Consider the following 22,677-nt stretch of genomic DNA (forward strand, 5'->3'; position numbering starts at 1 on the left):
GCCACTTTTTGGATGCTTTTCTCTATAAAAAATGAGCCCCATAGTAACTTAGTAGATGTCGGCAGATAAACACCTGCACAGTCCATCAGCGTTGCCCAACAAGGAGGCCAGAGCTGAATCTGGCACTCTGCACAAGTTCCACTTCTTCATGACTAAACATTGGTATACTTAACCTCTGTCTCTCCCTGCCAATTTTGAGGCACAGACCACAGAAGTCTGCACGGTACTGGCCCTATTTCCCAACTACTCTCACTCCTACTGATAATAGGCTTTCAATTTTTTGTTCTGAATTTAAAGTACTTTTTCATCTCATGAGCAAAGTCATTGACCCCCCCCCCCCCAGATTCTATAAACGGTGACTAAAGTTGTGTGCACAAATCTGCATGCATAGACAACTTGCACACGCAATGCAATTGTTTAACAAGCTAATCAGTGCTGATAATTGGCCAAAAAGCAATTATTGGCACTAATTGACATTAATTAGGATTTATGTGTGCAACTTTCTAAGCATATTCTGTATAGTTGACCATGTAAATTTTAATGTGTGGATCACAAAATGGGGCATGGGAGGGTCATGGGCAACGTATGGGCATTCCTGAAAATTACACACACTGTTACAGAATATGCCCAGTCTGCACCTAAATAAGACATGGACATTTATACAAGGTTTTAGTTGGCATACATGTCTGTGCCTAAACTTAGTCAAATTTAATTAACTTGCTGTCTTCGGACTTGATGTTTTTTTGTATTAGCAAGTGTAATGTCTGTTGTTTCTAAGTCAACAAAAATTATCAAAAATGACTTGAAATGAAAAATTTCTGACTTCATATCCCTAATCTGTAACAGTCTTGGTCTCAAGGCTAGAAATGCCTTCATTCTCTTGTGGTTCACCTTGGACACATCAGGCCAGACCCGAACCATCATATCTAAAAGCTTGTCATATATATAATGAAAAATATTACCGGCCAATATTCAAGGTGAGTTAACTGGCTGGGAATGGCCACTGTCTGGTTAACTCGCTTATTGGTGGCCATCTGGTCATACTCAGTGGCACCTAACCGGTTATCTTTGCTGAAAATGACCAGTTAGTGCCGAAGTGCAAGCTGGATATGTCGGGGGCATTCAATGGGCGTTTTGGGGACGGAGTCTGGTTAGTTCCCAATATTCAGAGCAACCTGGCTAGTGTTGGCGCATAAATAGGCCTGCCTACATAACTGTTCTATTTTCATGCACTAACGAATGGCTGGTTAGCTCTGAATATCAAGTTAACCAGTCAGGAGCTATCAGTCTTTAACAAAAAATGGATATTCGATGCCATCGACCAGATATGGCCCAGCATTGAATATCTGGGTTCAATACTGTGGGCAGACATTAACAGTGCTGCCCACCACTGGCTGTATATTGGGAAGAGAGAGCATCCACTCATGGTCTGGGTTTAAAGCAATGTTTCTATTTGAGTTGCAGGACACGAAGTACTGTACTGAGGTGATTGGAAAAATGCAATCGATTCCAAATTATCTTGAGAAACCAGAGATGAACATGGGGGAAGCCACTGCATGCCCCGGAATTGGTAGCATGGAATGGTGCTACTAATTGGGTTTCTGCCAGGTACTTGTGACCTGGATTGGCCATTGTTTGAAAGCAGGATAGTGGGCTAGATTGACCATTGGTCTGACCCTGTATGGCTATTCTTATGTTCTTATGACATGTCTCCAACTGATCCATACTCAACTCAGTAATCCTCCTCTGATAACATATCCTAGCCACCAGTGGGGTGGATTAGGATGGCATTTAAAAAAAAACTTCAGTTAAATATCTGCTAAATAAATCCATCAGAGAGACCAAAAGAATATGAGGAAAATTAATCAAACATAGGTTGTGTCTCTGAACCTCGTCCCTCCCCGCTGTACCTTACAGCTATCCCCGGCGCCTGCAGCAATTGATTTTTGCTGCTTGCACCAACCCTGCAGGCTTCCATCTGCCATGTCCCGCCAGACAGGAAATGGGCAATGACATCAGTGAGGGCGGGATGTGGAAGATGGAAGTCTGCGGGCCGGCGCAAACAACAAAAATGAATCACTGCAGGCGCTGGGGACTCCTGTAAGGTACACCAGGGAGGGATGGGGTTCAGAGACAGGAAGGAAAATACTGTGATGTCGCGGAAGACAGAGGGGAGAGAGCAGTGTGATGCCTCCTCTGGGTGGATCTGAGTCAAGGATGGGTAGGCCTGTGTTCAAATGATCAGGGCTTTACCAGGAACAGACTGACTACGTTGCCTTTCAGAAGAAAGTTAAAGGTTTTCTTTTTTACCACAGAAATCAGCTCTTTTATGTTTTTAATTATATCTTTTATGTCTGTTTGTTACATTTGTTCTACATTGTTTTATATTTATGATTGCAATTCACTTCAGACAATAACATTTGGAGCTGGCGGAATACAAGTTTATTAAATACATGTTTCTTTCTATAGATCCCTTCTGTTTTTTTTCTCCCCAGTAGAGAGATACCATGAACTTGGCTTCACAAAGAACCCGAGCTCTCCAATATAGGTTTGCCATTGATAGATGTATGCATGCCTGCTCTGGGATTTACTCTGGAGTAAAAGATATTGCACATTTAGAGGTGGAGCTGTATATGTTTCTCCATGTTTAGTTTTTCACAGCCTGGATACTAATTTTGTCAGTATATTATTCTTTCTCATTCTTCTTTTAGCCATAATAAGATATGCTGGTCCCATGAGGAGTAGGCCAAAGAAATAGAATACTGTAGGTTCGATAGAAGGATGCTCCTTTCTTTTCATGATGTCGAGACAACCAGGGACACAGCAGTTCAAAAGGGAGTCTGTGCAGTGTACAGAGCTCCAGGTATCCAAGTCCACATGCTTTACACATCTTAAGTTACCCCCAAGCTCTTCAAGTACTGAAGACTACTAAGCTGAAATCTCCTCTGCAATACCAAGGAAGAAAGTTATGGTTTTCCCAGATCCTAGGATCTAATTATGTTTTCAGTATAAACTGTGCTAAAATACAGACTGCCTTAGCAGCTTCACATTTTCTCAGCACTGTCGTATAATTACTTTTAAGGTGGCGTAGGTTAGATCAGGGGTTCTCATATTATGGGGTGGTGAATGCAAATCTCTTTCATGCGTATTCATTGTGGGCATCCCGAAAACCTGTCTGGCTAGGTGAGTCCCGAGGATTGGGTTGAGAAGTCCTGGGTTAGATCCTATAATTTTGCATTGGAGGAAAAGAAAACTGACAAAATATCCATGCACAGAAGCTGGGAAATAAGTAGGCAACTTTAATTTACTTCTCCCCTGGGCAGGAATAAATATATTTGGATTAGAAGGCTTTCACCCTGAACCTTTTTAGGACTGATATTCAGCCCACTGCCTCTTTTCATTATTTAGGCGTAACATTAGATTAACAACTTTCTTTTTAGACTCAAATATCCTTTTACGTAAGGCTGGTTTCTTTATTCTATGGCAGCTGCGTTCAATCAGGTGGTAATTTAACCATGATACCTTTCACGCTCTTATTCTTTCTCTTTCATTTCCTGATTAGATTATTGTAATACAATTTACTTAGGTTGCCCACGTTCCCAGTTTAAGAAATTACAAACTCTCTAGAATGCAGCAGTCATACTTTGCCACAATCGCAGCTTTGACCTTGTTTCTCCTGTACTTCAGGGTTGCCATTGGATCCCGGTAGAACAGCATGTAATCTTTAAACTTCTTTTAGTAACCTTTAAGTCATTAAGGATAGGCCTACCACTCTATCTCTCATTCCTTGCAATTCCGTATTCTTCAGCTCATCTGCTTTGTTCTTTAAACGACTACCGCTTAGGGTTATCTGGCCCAAATCAGGCTTCCTTGGAATAAAACAGACATCACATATTATTCTTTGCTGCACCATCATTTTGGAATTCTCATCAGCTGAAGTATCACTACCTAAATTTAAATCTGCCTTGAAAATCTGTTTTTTTTTACTGTGCATTTGATTCCACATAGTCTGAGTTTGGTATGTCAGCCATCAAATTGACCCTTTCCCTTTTCAATCTTTACACCATGCCTACTATTTTCTTCCCCCACCTCTTCTCACTTTGGGCCTGTTTTACTAAGGCGTAGTACAATTTTTAGCATGCACTAATATTTAGGATGCACTAAACGTTAGAGACGTCCATAGGAATATATAGATGTCTCTAACGTTTAGTGTACCTTAAATATTAGCGTGTGCTAAAAACGCTAGTGCGCCTTTGTTGAGTATATGGCTGTCTTTTCCTATCCAGTTTTGCAGTTCTTTTCTTTTTTGTTCTTTTTAGATTGTGCTTTGATCTGTGAGTTAGCAAAAGCAGTATAAGAAATTCTAATAAATATTTAGCCAGTGGATTCTTTGTGCCTTCCAGTTGGATGTTTATGTCGCCTAGTATCAAAATGCTTAATACGATATGCATATGTTTGCAATAAATTTGGTGAAGTCTCTAGTTTTGGCCTGATAGTCTATAGAAAAGCGTGCAGCAAAGGGTTCCCACAAGATTGGAGTCATTTATCGTGAGTGTGAGTATATCTAGTGATTTCTAGTGATTCTGTCATGAGGTTTGAGATCAAGGTTACATTGAGGAGTGAATTGTATATGGCAGCTAGTCCTCCGCCTATTTTCGTAGGCCAGGTCAGAAGTATGATTTTGTAGCCTGGGGGGCACAGATCATTTATTAACGGGTCATCAGTATTGTGAATCCATGTCTCAGTGATTAGGGCTGCCCCTAGGTTTTCTTCTTCTACCCATGATCTTATGATTTCCGACTTGTTAACCACAGAGTGTGCATTTATGTAGACAATTGGATTAGGCAGGCAGGAATGTAGGTTAAGGTCCATGTAGTTAACAGTTATCAACTGGCAATTGATAGTATCAGGGCTTCTTTGTTGCAGTTTTAGGGGTTTCTCTCTGGTAGATTGATTGAGAGGGTGAGTGTAGTGGTTGTTCAAGTGACTGCTTCTTATAGGCTCAATGTGTCCATATAACAGTCAGGGGTCATACGGTTGAAATCCTGAAGAGGGGAGATTTGGGGTTGTGGGTCATGAGGCCAGGTTAGTGTTTTAGAAGACCAAGAGATTAGAAATAGGCATAACAAGGACCTTTGTAAGGTTGCCATTTTGATGTTTCAAGCTCTGTTGGTTCCCCCTCAGTGCTGTCATAGAATGCCGAGTTTTTTCCCTTTATTTTTTATTTCTCCTTTTCTTCCCCCTTTCCTTTTTTCTTCTTCCTTTCTCTCTCCTGTTTTTCCTTTTTTGTTCTTCCTTTTTCCACTTCTTTGCCCTTCCTATTGCCTCCCTTTTTTTGTTTAGAGCATGAGGTCTTGTCTACACTTCAGTCAGTTGGGAAACCCCCCACAAAAACTCTTTTGATTATAGGGAAAAATCCAGGGCTTTGCTTCCTTGTTTCATGCTGCATAAGGTCACAGCTCCCCAACACTAGTGGTGGTTGAGTCGTTCTTATTGGGGGGGGGGTACCAGGCTAGCCCTGGTTTAATTCCTGGGGTTGCTACGGGTCACTGGTAGTGGGTAAGGTGGGCATTTGGTTCGAAAAGAAGGAGATTTGGTAGCATTCAGGACTCGGCAGTGCCAGGGCTTTTCAGCAGGTGGTTTGTCAGCGATGAGCCTGTGGGCACTCCAGGGGGTTGTGAGGGTATTGTGTGGGACCCTCCAGTTGCTCAGTGTCCAAGTGCCTTAGAGTACTCTTCAGATCCGCTTCTTGTTTCACAGTTCTAAGGGCTGAGCTGTGGGCTGATTGTTTTGAGCGTGTGCAGAGCTTGGGGGGGGGGGGCGAGGCTGAGTAGCAGCTTCAATGAGACAAGCAATAGGCTGAGTAGCTGTTTCAGTAAATACAAGCAACAAGTGCCTCACAGGCAGGATAAGACTTGGGCGTGCAGCATGGGCTCCCAAGTTCAAAGAGCACTAAGCCGCAGGCTCGGGAGATATAAGATACAAGCATATTTAAAGAATTGTATGTAGACAGAATGTTGGTATTTATACAGATGTATGCATATGTCATTATTCTAGTCATTGACATATATATGATTGGCCTAAAAATGTTAGTGCTCACTTTTGAGAATTACCCCCTGTCATGAAATACCTAGTCATCTGCCTGGGGTTACCTCGTGGCCACTTAGAGGTCTATATCCTGCACAGCTCAGGTATACCTGTAGCTGCCAGTTGTGCTCACTCTCCTCCCACCGACTGGGTCACAACTGCCTCTGGGCGAACCCAGTGATTTCTAGGTTAGTTGAGCCACAGTCCCAGTAGTCCCACAGTTACCAGAAAGCACTCACAGACCCAACACACAAACCACCAGGATTCTTTATCAGTCCAGACAGGCAGAGTCAACAAACTAAACAGGTTTATTGCTGCACGAACAATGAACAACAAAAAAGTGCATTCAGCAAACAATAACAGGTAACTGAATTATGGATCAATTATAATGCTAATTAAACATCTGCATACTGTCTAAACAGTACCTGGGAAGATCAGGACAAATAATTCACTGAGCCTCAGCAAAGAGATCTGTCTCTCTTTTCTCCTGGGCTATGACTGAAGCAACAACCAACAACAACTGCTGGGTAATTTCAAAGTCCAGGCCAATCAGAGCCCAGTCAACAAGTTTTAAAAATATACTGCTCACAGTACTATAGATTCACTTCTCCACTAAGTGAAACTAAAAGAGGGCACGCACTTTTCTATAACAGTTTTAACATAAAACATGCACCACCTGCTGTCCAAACTAGAGAAATGCACATCAAGAGTTAATAAAAGCAGTTTACAGGTTTAAACATATAGTTCTGTCATACCCCCAAACTGACTAATTTTCTGAAAACTTTCTCAATGTTGAGAATTTTCAATGTGGAACATAACCAGGGCTAGTTCCTAGTCAAACAAGCATTTCACGCAGTCCAGTCAGTTTTTTAAGACTGACAAACACAAGATTGAGTTTGTGTAGATTTTTGTTTCCATTTTGTTCTGCTTTTCTAATGAAAGAAATTGCTTGCTGTTGAACAGAGATCTAGATAGCTTGTTAAACTAACTAGCCTTTGATAGTGCAGGGATTCTGGATTTTCCATGTTTAATTTTTTTTTTTTTTTACTTTTAAGACACATGAGCAGCATATAAGGACTTTGCTGATAAAAGAAAAATGAATTGCCAGATGCTTTCCCAGACAACACAGGAAAGCTGTGTTTTGAACAAAGTGGAAATTGGACTGCTCTCCTTGCTGATCACAGCCCTGATGTTCAAAGCATTCAATCAGCCTATATTTAATCTTCACTAGAAGCAGTTTTATATTGTGGTTCCAAGAACTGAAGGGAATATAATATAAAGCAGATTCTGGTGAACATAGTACTATACAGGCAGGTTTAGAAAGGTTGTTCAAATCAGAATATGGACGGTCAAGTCTGTATGTCACATATGGACATCTATTTCTCATGTATTTTAGAACAGGGTCTGCTGACATACAGCCTGTTTTAAAATACAGGAGAAATAGATGCCTATTAGTTCAGGGGAGATGTTTTCCCCTCGGCCACCCATTCCTTCCCATCTATTCCCTATTGGGGGTTTGTCCCAAGAAGGTTTTTCCCCTGAAGGGAGGGATTTGACTTTTCAGCAGTCATTGCCACAGTCTCCTTGTTTTTCTTCTTTGAAGGCTGTAGAATTTCTGGTTGAAGACCCAATTGAAGTAGTTGGGGCTTCACAAATTTCTTTGTTTGATGTAGACGGTGGTTAAAAGGACTGAATCAATGTTAAAAGGCCAGTACAACAACTCTGTGACCTTTCCCAACAAGTAGCCTCAAAGGAGGACGGTTTGGACTCTAAAATTCAACACATTGATAATGTTTGTAAGAAGTTTGAATCCCAAATTGGAGTGATACAACATGTAGGAACATCTGGGATTAAAGATAGCCTGTATTTGCATAGACAGGTAGAGAGGATGGAGAATCAGTTCAGAGCTATACGTTTGAGATTTTTTTAATTTTTCAGTTTGTACATTATTATTTGCTGAGATGTTGCTGAGGAAATATTTCAAGGAAGTTTTTGTTTTGCCTAATGCAGATACTATGATTGATATGAAATATTATTTTCCTAAAAAGTACTGAAGGAAGGCTAGGATGAGTTGGCTTCAGATATATTCTCTGCCGGAGCTAATGAAGAAGCATAATTAACAATGGCTCACTTATTATCCATGTTGCATTGACTATTTAGTTTTGATTTCTGTTTTTAATTGATTTTTTTTCTTTTCTTGTATACTGCTCTTTCCTTCTCCCGTAATGTGGACTAGAATGTTTTCTTTTGGAAGTGGATAATTGTAATTTTGTTTATAAATTATAATTTAAAAAAGGAGAAATGGATGCTCAAGTGGATACATCCAGCATGATCCTCTATTTTACAAACTGAAATATGCACATTATGAACAGGGAAATAAAAGGGGCATGGTCATCTTTATGGCAGTATTGAAATGGCAATCTTGTAAAATATTTGGATGCTTGTGCACAATGGACATCTAAATGCCAGTTTTCAGACATCCAAAACAAGAATAAAGCATCTAAAATAACCACCACAGATATTATGATGATGACAGATAAAAACCTACATGGTCCATCCAGTTTGCTCAACAAGATAACCCATATGCATACTTGATCTTGAACTCTTCTTTCCATTTTCAAGACACAGACAGTAGAAGTCTGCTTGTCACTAATTTTACTTCCTTACTTCTGGATTTGGTGTCTAAGCATAGCTATGTTTTATTTTGATTCAGTTCTCTTTTCATATAGGAATCCTTTGTGTTTATTCCATTCATTCTTGAATCCCATTACTGTTTTTGTCTCCACCACCTCACGTGGGAGGGCATTCCAGGCACCCACTACCTTCTCAGTGAAAAGGTACTTCCTGACATTAGTCCTAACATGACCCCCCTGCAACCTCAATTCATGTCCTTATGAAGGGAGTATACAGAATACTGCCCCTCACCCTTAAGGATAGTCCCTCAGATAGCCTGAGCCACCTTAACCCTTTAGTGTCCAAAGTTCCCGTAATAAGCCAAATGGGAACAGATTGATGGGAACATTAGACACTAAAACCCATTAGCCCTGCCCAGGGAGGAAGTGAGATGGGAGAGGTGGAGCCAAGGGTACAGAAAACAGGAAGCATAAAAGGTAGGGCCAGACTGGGGATGAGGAGGCCCAGAGAAGGAAGATTTTAAGCCCTATCATATGCCTCTACAACTTATGTCTCGTGACCATAACTTGGCTGAGGTAAGCTACTTTTGACTTGAGACTTGTAAACTTTGCCCTAAGGTCTGGCTAAAGCCAGACCTGGAACTGGGAAAGAGAAAGAGAAGAGTTAACAGGCTGTGTTTGGGATGTGGCAGCCAACAGCCTCAGACTCTGTTTGGGCCCTGTCAGCCACAGGCCCTAGATAAGACTGTCTTCATTAAACCAAAGAAACTTTTCACCCTGTGCTCCCGGCCCTGTGATGTAACAGACCTCATGTATTCCATTAATAAAGTACTTATTTTCAGTTTTACTCCATTGTCCAGCTGTGTTATTGTGCAGGCCTACCCTCCAACCCTAGCTTGCAGGATCACAGTCCTCTCATTCTACCATTTCCCATTCTCTGGAAGTGGTAGAACTTCCAATATTTCCAATATTTAAATGTCTGTATCATATTACCCCTATCCCTCCTTTTCTCTAGGGTATACATATTCAGGTCCTCTGGTCTCTTCTCATACATATTTTGGTGCAAACCCCATATAAGTTTTGTCATTTTTCTCTGAATTACTTCGTCTTTTTATACCCTTAGGGGTCCTTTAACTAAGCCATGTAAGCGTCTACGTGCGCTCAACATGCGCCAAAATGGAGTTACCGCCCGAGTACTGCATGGATCTTGCGGTAATTTCATTTTTGGCATGTGCCAAATATGTGCATCTGAAAAATATTTTTTATTTTCAGGCAAACATAACAGACGCATGCCAAATGGCATTTGACACGCATAGGTCATTACCGCCTGGATTTTTACCGCTAGTTCAATGGCTGGTGGTAAGGTCTCAGACCCAAAATGGAAGTATGGCAATTTTGATTTTGCCGCACATCTATTTTTGGCAAAAAAGGCCTTTTTTACAGGCGCGCTAAAAAATGGATTGGTGTGCGCCCAAAACCCATGCCTAGACTACTGTAAGCCATTTTTCAGTGCGCCTTTGTAAAAGGACCTCTTAGTGAGATAAGGCCTCCAAAACTGAACACAGTACTCCTTGTAGGGCCTCACCAACAACTTGTACAAGTTGTACTCGTTTCTGCTGGTTATACCTTTCTCAGTGCAGCCTAGCATCCCTCTGGCTATGATCACCGCCTTGTCACATTGTTCACTGTCTGGAAATCCTCAGAGACTGTCACCCCAAAGATCTTTCTCCTGAGCTACACTTATCAGTCTCTTTCAACCAATCTCTAATATCTCCTTTGGATTTATGCAACCGAAGGACATCACTCTGCACTTCTTCATATTAAATTTTAACTGCCTGACCTTAGACCATTCTTCAAATTTTTGGAGAGCTCTGTTGTGTTTTCTACTTCCTCTGGGATATCCACTCTGTTGGTAATCTTTGTTTCATCCGCAAAAAAGCAAACTTTTCCTTTTAAACCTTTGACAATGTAACTCACAATTATATTAAATAGAATCAGCCCTAGTACCAATCTCTGAGGCACTCCACTACATACCTTTCTTTCCTGCAAGTGAATTCAATTTACTACCACTCTCTCGTCATCTGTCAGTCAGCCACTTTCCAAATCAGTTTACAACTTTGGGTCCTAACTTCATCCCGCTCAGCTAATTCATGAGCTCCATGTGAGGAACCATGTCAAATGCTTTGCTGAAATTCAAATTACATCTAGCACATGTCCTTTATCCAGTTCTCTGGTCACCCGATTAAAGAAATCAATTACATTTGTTTGGCAAGATTTTCCTTTCATAAAACCATGCTGTCTTGGATCTTGCAACCCATTGGATTCTAGGAAGTGCACTACCCTTTCCTTCAGCAGCTTCTCAATTAGTTTTCTAACCACTGAAGTGAGTAGTTTCTCACTTCTGCTATGTCCCCACTTTCGTGAAGTGGGACCATGTCCGCTTGTCACCAACCTTATGGAACCTCTCCCATCTCCAAGGATCTATTAAATAACTCCTTATAAGGTCCCACCACCTTGACCCTAAAATGATTATTTTTGAGTCTTGTGCTCTCAGGGGTCCTTTTACTAGGCTGTGGCAAAAGGGGGCCTGCGCTGGCATCAGCGCGTGTTTTTGACGTGCACTGAGGCTCTTTTTTACTGCAGCGGGTAAAAGGCTGGTTTTTTTTAAAGAAATGGCAATGCGGCCATGCGGCAGTGAAATTGGTAACTGAGTACCAGCCAAACAAGGCACTCCTACGTGTGAGTTCCCTGTGAGCTTTAGATACAAAGGGATCACCATCCTGTGCTCAGTCAAGCATCATAAGGGTCTGCCTTGTACCTATGGTATGGCTGTAGAGGCCAAATATGAAGACACATGTTCATAAAAGGATTTGTGCGCCTGTATTAATAATTTAAACTCAATCCCATAATGAATAGGAAGTCAGTGGAGTAACTATCATATCTACGGGCGCCACCCAAAAGTTGAACGGCAGCATTTTGTAATGTTTGTAATTATCTTAAATTAGATGTTGATTTACCCATTGCTGCCGAGAGAGGGGGCGGGGGGGGGGGGGCAAAATTCTCCGAGCCCGAGCCTCCGGGGGGCCCCGGCGTAGGGGTCTCTCTCTCTCTCTCCTGCTCCTGATGGGACCCGGTTGATTGCGTCCCGAAAGGAGCAGGAGAGAGAAAACTCCAGTGCCAGGCCTCCCTTGCATTGCCTGCCTAGCAGCTGCTGGGCACTCAGGCTGCGCATGCTCAGTTTTGAGACTGAGCATGTGCGATCTGAGGAAAGCAGTCACAGGGGTAGGCATTGATGGGCAGAGGAAGGAGCCGCAGTGGTGGGAGGGTGGGAGGGAGGGGGCGGGGTCAGCGGCGGCGATGATGACTTTGGGGGGGGGGCAGCGGTGGCGATAATGATTCTATCCTGGGCCCAGGGGCCCTGCCCCGGGCACCACTCAGTCTCTTGGTGGCCCTGAATATACCTGCAAATACCACATTCCCACAATCAATACATGATATTAGGAGAGCATGAATTAACGTATGTGGAGCTGATTTGTCAAGAAAGTATTTTAATGACCGTACTTGAAGCAGTATGTAAAAGCCTCTTTTGACTACTGTAACTTTCTGTACATTTCTATTGTCTTTCAAACACAGAATGCATTTCAATTTTGCTGAAGCAATTTTGTAATGATGAAGTTTTGCCTCTTGTCATGAAGTTAGAAGGAAAGCAACAAGAAAATCCCAAAGAGGTTTCACAAATTCAGTTTTCTATGATTTGCTCTATCAGCCAAACCACTGAGCCAAACACAGTCACAACAATATATACTAATGTAAATGCCAGCAGAATGCATTGATCAAATGACTACAGCAGCTAGAGTTTAACACTGCAAGAATTTAACACTGCAAGTTCTTCCTGAAAGGAAAAACAGTTGCCATCAAGTTTTACTGTTTTGAATTAGTTTAACATTTGTTCCAGAGAGATGATATCTTATTTTCTGAAACTAGAGGTAGCACAGACTCAACACACTGGAAAATATCCTGTGGATGATCTCACTCCAATTCTTTATTTTAATAAGACTCCATCACTGCCTTCCACCCAGCATGAGCAAACCTCAGAGAAACAGGAAATCCATTTTCCCATCTCATTGTTGTGACTGATGAGACGTGAAATGAGTTTCCAGGAGGGATGAGCACCCTTAAAGGTAGTGACTAGGATTTGTCACAGTATATAAACCGTCTGCCACAAGCAGTGCATTGCAAAACACAGCTGAAAAACATTAAGAAAAAAATATGTATAATGTGATCCTTAAACCTTCATCTCCATTTTGAAATATCATTAACATGTGAAAGCTGTCCTTTAGAGATAGTAGATTTAGTGCTTCCAAGTACGTTACAGGTACTTTTGGAAAAGAGAAATAGGATCCTTTATTTCCTCTAGGGAAAGGATAGGATGTGAAGCTTGTTTGCAATAATTATCCCATATCCAAGCATTTGAGCACTTTATTTATTCAGGGTGATAGGAAGAACTGCAGAAGCATTCAGGAGAAATATCACCAAAATCATTTTATCAAGGAATGTTCATGTTTAGTAAACATTTAGTTGGATTTTGCTCACACCTTTTCAGTAGTAGTTCAAGGTGAGTTACATTCAGGTACATTGGGTATTTCCCTGTCACTGAAGAGATCACAGGCTAATTTTGTACCTGAGGCAATGGAGGATTAAGTGACTTGCCTAAGATCACAAGAAGCATAGTCATATAGTAAATGACAGCAGATAAAGACCTGTATGGTCCATCCAGTCTGCAGCAGTGGGAAATGAGCAGGCCACCTCTGGATATCAAGACTGGCGTTCTAACCACTAGGCTATGCCTTAGAGTTACATGTTGCAGTGGTTTACTTAATAAAATAATATAAAAACATATAAGAAAAAGAACTCCAATCATGATAGGACAGTAAAAGAGCTTTCACCATCACAAATCTATCTTAGAATTGTTTTTGATGTAAAACAACATGTGAATACAAGCATCCCTTCATAGAATCGCCTCCTATTGTCCCTCACGCTAACCCACGGATTCTGTATGTCTCCCAAATTTGGGTAAAGATCCCAGATCTGAATGTAAATTAATTAGTCAATTAGGTGCAAGCAATCATGGAGTTAACAAGAACTTTTAGGAGTTACATGAGGATCTACCTTATACCTTATTCTATAACGTGCGTGCCTAAATTTAATTGCGTACAACTTCAAAGGGGGTGTGGCCATGGAAGGGGCATGGATGGGTCAAGGCCATTCCCAGAAATTAGGTGCAATGTTATAGGATACCTGCATTTGTGCGCCTAACTGCCATGATTTAGGCGCAAGCATTTGGACCAGCTTTGGCAGGCATAAATGGTGACACCCAAAGTTAGGTGCAAACCTCCAGATTCTATATAGCATGCCTAGAGATCAGGTCCGAAATTCAAGCATATTCTGTAACAACGTGTATAACTTAATTGGCTTAACAAGATAATCAGCATTGATAACAGCTTTTAACAAGCAATAATGAGCACTAATTGGCACTAATTAGAATTTATGCAAACAACTCGCTAAGTGCATTCTGTAATGCAATGCACCTAACTTGTAATGCGCGCAGGGAAAAGGGGCGTGGTTATAGGTGGGAAAATGGGCGTTTCCTGAGCATTCCAAAATTTACGTTTATAGTTATAGAATATAGCCCAGTCTGCCTAAATCTACATGCTGGGATTTACTCCATATTTTCGTTGGTATAAATGCACGTAGTTTTAGGCGCTAGGATGCCAACTAAGTGTATTCTATATACCGCTCCTAACTCTAGGCGCCATTTCTAAAGTACTCTTAGTCAGCGCTGATTTCTGCGCTGAATTTTTTAGGCACCATATATATAAAATCTCCCCCAAAATGCCCGCTAAGCTAGTGTTCTATAAAGGATGCTACATGCAGAGCACCCATTACAAAACACTAGCTTAGGGACCTTTTCACAAAGGCGCGGTAGGACTACCATGCGGGTAGCATGCGGCCAAACAGCACTACTGCATGGCACACCATGGCACCCTCCGATAGTTCTGCATTAGCCATTGGGCATTTCCTATGCCAGAAAATATTTTTCTACTTTCTAGCATGGGAGTGGAGAATAGGTGTGCCTGGAGGTAATCGACCATCGGTATGCACTGTCTGTTTACCACCGGGTTAGCGTGTGAGCCCTTACCGCCTTAAATAGGAGGCGGTAAGAGCTCAGGCAGTAAGTTGTCATGTGCAGATATTTTTATTAGTACACGGCCATTTACAATTTTCATTTAAAATAATGGAAATTCCTGCAGTGGTAAAAGTGGCCTTGGCACATGGCAATTTTCACACGCCCACACTACCGCTTTATTTGAACGTGGAAAAAACAGCTGTACTTTTACAGTTCAATCTTACAGCTGCATTTGATACAGTTGATCACCATATTTTGCTCTACAAGGTAAGTTTCTTTGGGCTTGTCAGATAAAGTGTTGAATTGAATGAGTGAATTTTTGACTCATGGAGGGGCATTTCTGATATGACATCTAAGTCCGATTTTGGACGTTTTGCACAAAGCGTCCAATATCTGAATAGGAAGGGAGGTCATTTTTGAAAAAGAAAATTATCTATCTTTTTTTTTTTTTTTGAAAATACTGTTTCGAACAAAGTTTTGTGCTTTGAACATTTTGTTTTTTGGTCCATTTTTGAAAAAAAAAAAAAAGAAGAAGTGCAAAATGTAGAGATTCATGCCATTGAGATATAGGAGGAGCCGGCATTTTTAGTAGACTGGTCCCCCACATATCCCAGGAGAGTAATGGGGCACACTAGAGGGCACTTCTGTGCACTTCATAAAAATGATCCCAGGAACACAGCTCACATTTGCTCCCTTGTCCCCTGAGCCCTCTGAAATCCACCCTAAACACACTGCCCCCCCGCCCACTGTACACCACTACAATAACCCTTATGAGTGAAGGGGGCATCTATATGTGGGTACAGTGGGGTTTTGGTGAGTTTGGGAGAGGTCACAGTTTCCACAATAATTGTGACAGGTAGAGGGAGATAAGGACCTGGGTCCCCCACTCCATAGTGCACTGCACTGACCGCTACACTACTCTAATAGACCTGACTTTAACATCTGAGGCTGTCATAGAGGCTGGTAAGTCATATTCTATTCACATTTTTGGGGGGGTGGGGTGGGAGGGGGGTCGGTGACCACTGGGGAGGGTATTGGGGGGGTCACCCCTGATTCCCTTCAGTGGTCATCTGGTCATTAAGAGCACATTTTTGTGCCTTATTCGTTCTGAAAACAGATCTAGGCCAAAACATCTCAGTTTTAGGCGCTGACATTTCTGTTTTGTTCCATTATGGCTGCAAAACATCCAAGTGTTAGGCACGCCCTAATCCCACCTTTGAAATGCCCTCAACACACCCCCTTGTGATTTGGATGCACTGCAGACAAATTGCATAGACAAACATGCAAAATGGGTTTAGAAAATACCAATTTGGACGTTTTGAGACCAAAAACATCCAAATGGTGCTTTATGGCACATTTTGGATGTTTTTCTGTTTCAAAATTGAGCTCTATAGGCATTATAAAGTTAAAATGGCTAACAAATTTTCTACTGATTGAATATCGCTGTGTGGGGTGCCCCTGGGCTCCCCACTTTCTCCCTCTTTATCTATCGTTTACATAATTTTCTTTTGCCTTGGTTTTTCTCAGTTGGGTGTGAAGATTTTTTCTTATGCGGATGATATGTTTTTATTAATACCTATAGAAGTAGATTTACCATCTGCATTTCCTATCATTGCTCAATGCATTATATAGAATTGAACAACAGAACTTAAACCTCAGCTTTGAATTAAATAAAGATAAAACCAAAGTATTATGGTTAAACCATATTGATTTTTCTATCCCAACGGAATTGCCATTAGCTGACAATATGGTTTTGAAAGTAAAGAAGGTTTCCAGAGTTCTTGGAGTGCTTTTGGACACTATTTTGTCCTTAACCCTTCCGGTCAATGCAGTAATTAAGCCAGAATTTTTCAAGCTACATCAATTTAGAATTATTCGTTCTTTGTTTGTTGAAAAGCATTTCCCTATTTTTGTCCAGTCTGCTGTTTTATCATATTTAGTGCCCTGTTTACTAAGCTGCGCTGTGGGCGTGCAAACTTTATGGCGTGCGCTAACACTGAAGACACCTATAGGAATACAATCCAGCTTATAATTGAAAGAGAAAAACGCCTATATTGCGACCAAAATCGGAAGATGGGCGTCTTTCTCCCGTGGGCGCCCAAATCGGTATAATCGAAAGCCGATCTTGGACGTTTCCAACTGCAATCCGTCGCGGAAACAGGTACAGTTGATGGGGGCGTGTTGGAAGCGTGGTGAAGGCGGAACTGGGGCGTGGCTATTGGCCGAGGAGAGATGGGCGTCTTTAGCTGATAATCGAAAAAAAGGCGTTTTTACCGCGATTTTCGGTCACTTTTTTTGGACCCTTTTTTTTCACGAACAGGTCCCAAAAAAGTGCCCCAACTGACCAGATGACCACTGGAGGGAATCGGGGATGATCTCCCCGGACTCCCCCAGTGGTCACTAACCCCCTCCCACCAAAAAAAACCCACTTTAATAACTTTTTTTCCAGCCTCTATGCCAGCCTCAAATGCCGTACCCACCTCTATGACAGCAGAATGTGTTCTATCCTGTGACAGCCTTTCCCTGGTTCTGATGTGGCTCTCGGGTGAGTGTGACACCTTTTCTGTTATGCGCACTGCAGAGTCACATCAGCAATGCATTGTGGTGGGTGTAGGGTATTGGGCTCCGTGATTCCAGTAGCTTGTGGCAAATGCTCATGATGTTGGTAGTTGGTAGGCTCTACTCCCATGGTGCTTTTCCCCCTGCTTACTGGGTCAGAGTGTGCCCTGTTTTGTTTCCGGTAGTCCATGAGGTAGTGGCCATTTTTGTAAGCCAGTTTTAGATCCCTTTCACGTGATAGCCACGTTACAGTTCTTCCCTTGAATGTGGCTGCCAGCTCTGACCTACTGCTCATCTCAGTACCAGGGAGACTCGTTGCCAGTGGGGCACAACCTCTGATCTGCAGTTAACTGTGAATAAGCGTGCTTATTCCAATAAAGGACGTTTTCAGAGAGATTAGTCTTCAGGTGTCAACTGGTGTGCCAATGTTATATAGCAGCAACAAGTCCTAGAGGCCTGCGTGTATGCAGGTCCCTGGAGCACTTTTAGTGGGTACCGTAGTGCACTTCAGCCAGGCGGACCCAGGCCCATCCCCCCCCCCACCTGTAACACTTGTACTGGTAAATGGGAGGCCTCCAAAACCCATTGTACCCACATGTAGGTGCTACCTTCACCCCTAAGAGCTATGGTAGTGTTGTACATTTGTGGGTAGTGGGTTTTGGGGGAGGGGGGGTTGGGAGCTCAGCACCCATGGTAAGGGAGCTATGCATGTGGGAGCTGTTTCTGAAGTCCACTGCACTGACCTCTAGGGTGCCCAGTTGGTGTCCTGGCATGTCAGGGGGGCGAGTGTACTATGAATCGTGGCCCCTCCCATGACCAAATGGCTCGGATTAGGACGTTTTTGAGCTGGGCGTTTTTAGTTTCCATTATCGCTAAAATAAACAAACGCCCAGCTGAAAAACGTCCATTTTTTCGAAAATACGGTCTGTCCCGCCTCTTCACGTACATGTTTTCAGACATAGACACCCATGGAGATAGACGTTCGCGTTCGATTACGCCCCTCCACGGGTGTCTCTATTGTTAGCATGTGTTCATTTTTAGCGAGTGCTAAAAAGTTAATGCGCCTATAGTGCGGCTTAGTAATCAGGGCACTTAGACTATTGTAATGGCTTATATTGCTTATCAGCTCAGTCGCTTTCCCATTTACAGGTTTTGCAGAACACCATGGATAAGTTGATTTTTAGCAAAAAAAAACCATTTGATCCTGCCATTCCTTGTTTAATGAATTTACACTGGCTTCCCGTTAAAGCTCAAATATCTTATAAATTGGTGTGTTGGGTTTATAAACGTTTTGATGGTTTATGCCCAGAGTATCTAACAAATTTATTCACTTTTCCTGTGTCTCCATCCACTTCTAGAGCTGGAAGTTCATGTCTTCTTTATTTTCTCTCTATATCAGGAATTAAATATAAAAGGCCTTTATAGTTATGTATCTTTTATATATCAAGTGGTCTAGATTTGGAATTCCGTACCCCTTGAGCTTAAAACTATGCCTACATATCTCTCTTTTCACAAAAAATCTGAAAACATACGTTTTTACTGCAGTTTATTGATTTCCTTAATGAGTTGTAATCTGCTTTGAACCAACTTTCTTGGGAGTTGGTTGACTATAAATACTGTGTCATATCATATCTAACTGACAAATAATTAGAATAGATAAGATTTTTGGTAATGTCCGTATTAATGAAGGGACAAATATTGGTGATGTTCTAGAGAAATAAAATACAAGTGTTAACAGTTTTCTAGATGTGTTTAGAAAAGGGAAGAATGGAGTTAAAGATCACCATAAGATTGATGGCTGAGAGAACTAGAAGGATGAGAGAGTAATACACAGAATTAGAGAGAGGAGAAAGGAACGAAGAGGATTTGAGGACATATAAAAAGTTTTGTCTTGGCTGTGTTAACTGTAACATAATGGTGGAAGATCCAGACAAGCAGGCCATTATTGAGGGACTGGATTCTTCGTGAAATTATTGCAAAAAAGAGATAGATCTGGGAGTCAGTATAAAGATTTTACTGAAAACTAAGGGAGTAGATTAGAAAATCTAAGAAATAAGTGTACAGAAGGTGGCCCAGGACAAAACCTTGAGGCATATCAGCTGCTGAGGGGATAGTGGTGGAGAAGGGGTCATTTATAGGATCCAATAAAAGGGTGATGGAAGAGATAAGAAGAGAACTATAAAAACAGAGTTCTGCAAGCCAAGTGGTCTCTTGTCGAATGCTTTCTGAAAATACAAATATATTATATAGACTGACTCTCCCTTATTCATATGTTTAATTAAACATTCAAAAATTTCTAATAGATTGGTAAAGTATGAATTCCATTTGCCGAGCTTCCTCATTTGACCTTCAGCTATTCTCTACTGCCCACCTTCTTCATGACCTATCTCCTGTCTTTAACATTGTCGATCACATCTATACAGTATACAGGAGAGTCAGTCGATATAATGTATTTCCACTTTTAGAAAGCATTTGACAAGAGACCCTCATAAAAGATTTCTCGGGAAGTTAACAAATCGTGAAATAGGAAGTAATTTCCTATTGTGGACTGGTAGGAAACACAAAATGTAGTACTACTACTACATGACAAGTTTACTCAGTAGAGAGAAATAAATAGTGGAGTGTACCAAGGATCTGTGCTGGGACTAATGTTGCTTAATTTTTCATTAGTGATCTGGAAAAGATGATCAATGAATTACCTCATGGTATTTTTTCACTGTTTTTCCTGATGTACATGTGCAGGATCGCCAATTTGCAGTGCCACAACCACAATTCCCCCCACACCGTTGGACTAGGAGACAGCGTGGGAAGAAAACTGCATTACTCATTGTCAGCTCTTCTCTTAAATTGACAGAATAGTTCCTTGGAGTGCAGCTGTATCGCTTCACGTCATCATTCAACCTGTCAAGGTCAACTGGAAAGCAAGACAATCCATTACATATGTATTTGAGGAAGAGAAAAATCTACCCATCTGTTTTTTGAATCACAGCATTGTTTTGTAAAAATAATGCTAATCAGACATACTCTTAGCATACCTAAATAGTATCTCAGCATATTTAATAGACCAACATTTTTCCTGTATTATGTATAAATTTCTCTAGCCATACCAAAAATGCAATATTTAAGTTTAGAGTAGGCCAAATTCAGTTTTGTAAAGGAGTTTTGCTCAATGCCCCAACCACTAAGACTATCATCTTGAAGACACATAAAGAGCAATTCTATAACAAGTTTAAATTTACATGCCAACTGTGCACCTACAAGTATAGAATATTGACATTTAGGTGCCTAAACTTACCTAGGAAAATGTCATTTGGGTGCTAAAATAGTATTCCACAAATAGGCACTCAAATGGCATAGTGCGTATTTGTACAGGGGGCATTCACACGGGCGGGACCTAGATGGGGCAGACAATTAGGGCCCTTTCACTAAAGCCTAGCATACAGTAACGGAATTAGTACACACTAAGGGGTCTTTTTACTAAGTGGCGGTAAAATGTGGCCTGTGGTAGTGTGGGCAAGTGTTTTTGGCGTGTGCTGAGTCATTTTTTACCATGGCTGGGAAAAAAAAGCATTTTTCAACTAGGCAGTAAATGGCCGTGTGCTAAAATTAAAAGTAGCACGTGGCTATTTACTGCCTGAGCCCTTACTGCCACCCTTTGATCTAGTGGTATAGGCTCACACGCTACTCGCACTGTAATCATACACCATGCGCCAATGTGACCACACTGCTGATAACCACCAGGAACGCTGCCCCACAGTTGAAAATAGAAAAAATATTTTCTACTGCAGGAAACAGCATATTTAGCATACACTACCCATGTGTTAGCCCTACCGTGCTTAGTAAAAGGACCCCTAAATGCTAAGAAGCATATTGGTGTACAGTGGGTTTCTTGGCATTTAGTGTGTATTAGTTTCGATAGCACGCACTAAGCTTTAGTAAAAGGGCCCCTTAGGCAGGCAACTTACAGAATAGGGGATACCTAAATGTACATTAGTATTCAATAAGGACCCTTGGGTGCCCAGGTATCCACATAAAATGGGTTCTCATCCCATGTCACCAGGGCATCTAAATGGATGTGCCCTATTGTAGAATTGTCCCATAGAAGTCAGTATGCAAAAACACTTATATAATCAGCAGTGAGGCTGACCACATAAGTGCTTTATAAAAAAGATCCAGGTCACTTGGACAAATATTTTCTGGACATATAAATCCGAATCACTATATCATGCTGTTCCTAATTATTCATTCATAAAAAAGACTGGAGTTGAGGCATTCCAGGAAGTAATTTCATAAATCCCATATAAGGCCTGTGCTATGCATAAAAAAGGACTTACATAAAATTCTGCAAACTCATATGTATGTTCCGGAAAAGTATACACACAGAAGAGGGGTTAATTTGGAGATAAAAAGGAAGTGGAACTGTGAATTTGAGAAAGGGAGTGGGCTAGGGGTAGGAGCAACAGTAGAGGAGGGGCTGGATTACAATGACTGTTCTCTGTTCTGACCCTTGTTCACCCCCTCCCTTTCTCTTCCCTGCAGGCTGTCTGGAGCGGAGGGCCTGGAACAGAAACCATTTGCTGCTTTGGAGTCTGGAAAGAAATGACGGAACTGCGTTCCAGGCTTTCCCCCCCAGAAATTAAGCCCTGCATATAGATAATGTTCGCCTACTTTTAAGAAGTCTGTATGTAGGCATTTCTGGTAGTGTGGTTTGAGTGGAGTGGAGCCGAGGCAGGATAACAATATACATGCATATATTTTAAAATACACAGGTATATGCAAAGAGTACATGTACCTTTTTATACCTTTTTCAGACCAGGTTTACATTTGTGCTTTGTTGACGCTGTTTCTGGAGGCCTATTTCATAAAGGCACATAGGCACTTATATTGCCATTATAGCATAGGCTTGAGTAAGCGTAGGCTTGAGTAAGGTAATTTTATAACAGGTCATGTAGGTTGGGGAGGCCAAGTAGGTGCCAATTTTGAGGGTATTTTATAACAACACATGTGTGTGTTATCTGCTGCAGGGCCCATTTCATTCCTATGGGCCCCACTGCAGATAACACATGCTAATTCTTAGTAAAAGATCCAAATAGAGCCTACTCTATATGTCTTTATAAAAGCAGAAAACCTGAAGAAATTATGGCTAAAATCAACCTGCATGCATTTACATCAGCATTTGTTTGTGTAAAATATGTTTATGCATGGTCTAAT

The 22,677-nt window shown here is 41.5% G+C and overlaps 1 protein-coding gene across 1 annotated transcript in view; it reads right to left on the minus strand.

The window, feature by feature from the left end:
- Window positions 1–22,677, minus strand: part of PDGFD (platelet derived growth factor D) — a 364,409-nt gene that overhangs the window by 29,970 nt on the left and 311,762 nt on the right. Inside the window, exon 6 of the mRNA XM_030200251.1 lies at window positions 20,166–20,380. Coding sequence (XP_030056111.1) covers window positions 20,166–20,380 — 215 coding nt within the window. The remainder of the gene's footprint in view (window positions 1–20,165; window positions 20,381–22,677) is intronic.

This window comes from Microcaecilia unicolor, chromosome 4 (assembly GCF_901765095.1).
Source record: "Microcaecilia unicolor chromosome 4, aMicUni1.1, whole genome shotgun sequence".
Taxonomy (NCBI): Eukaryota; Metazoa; Chordata; class Amphibia; order Gymnophiona; family Siphonopidae; genus Microcaecilia; species Microcaecilia unicolor.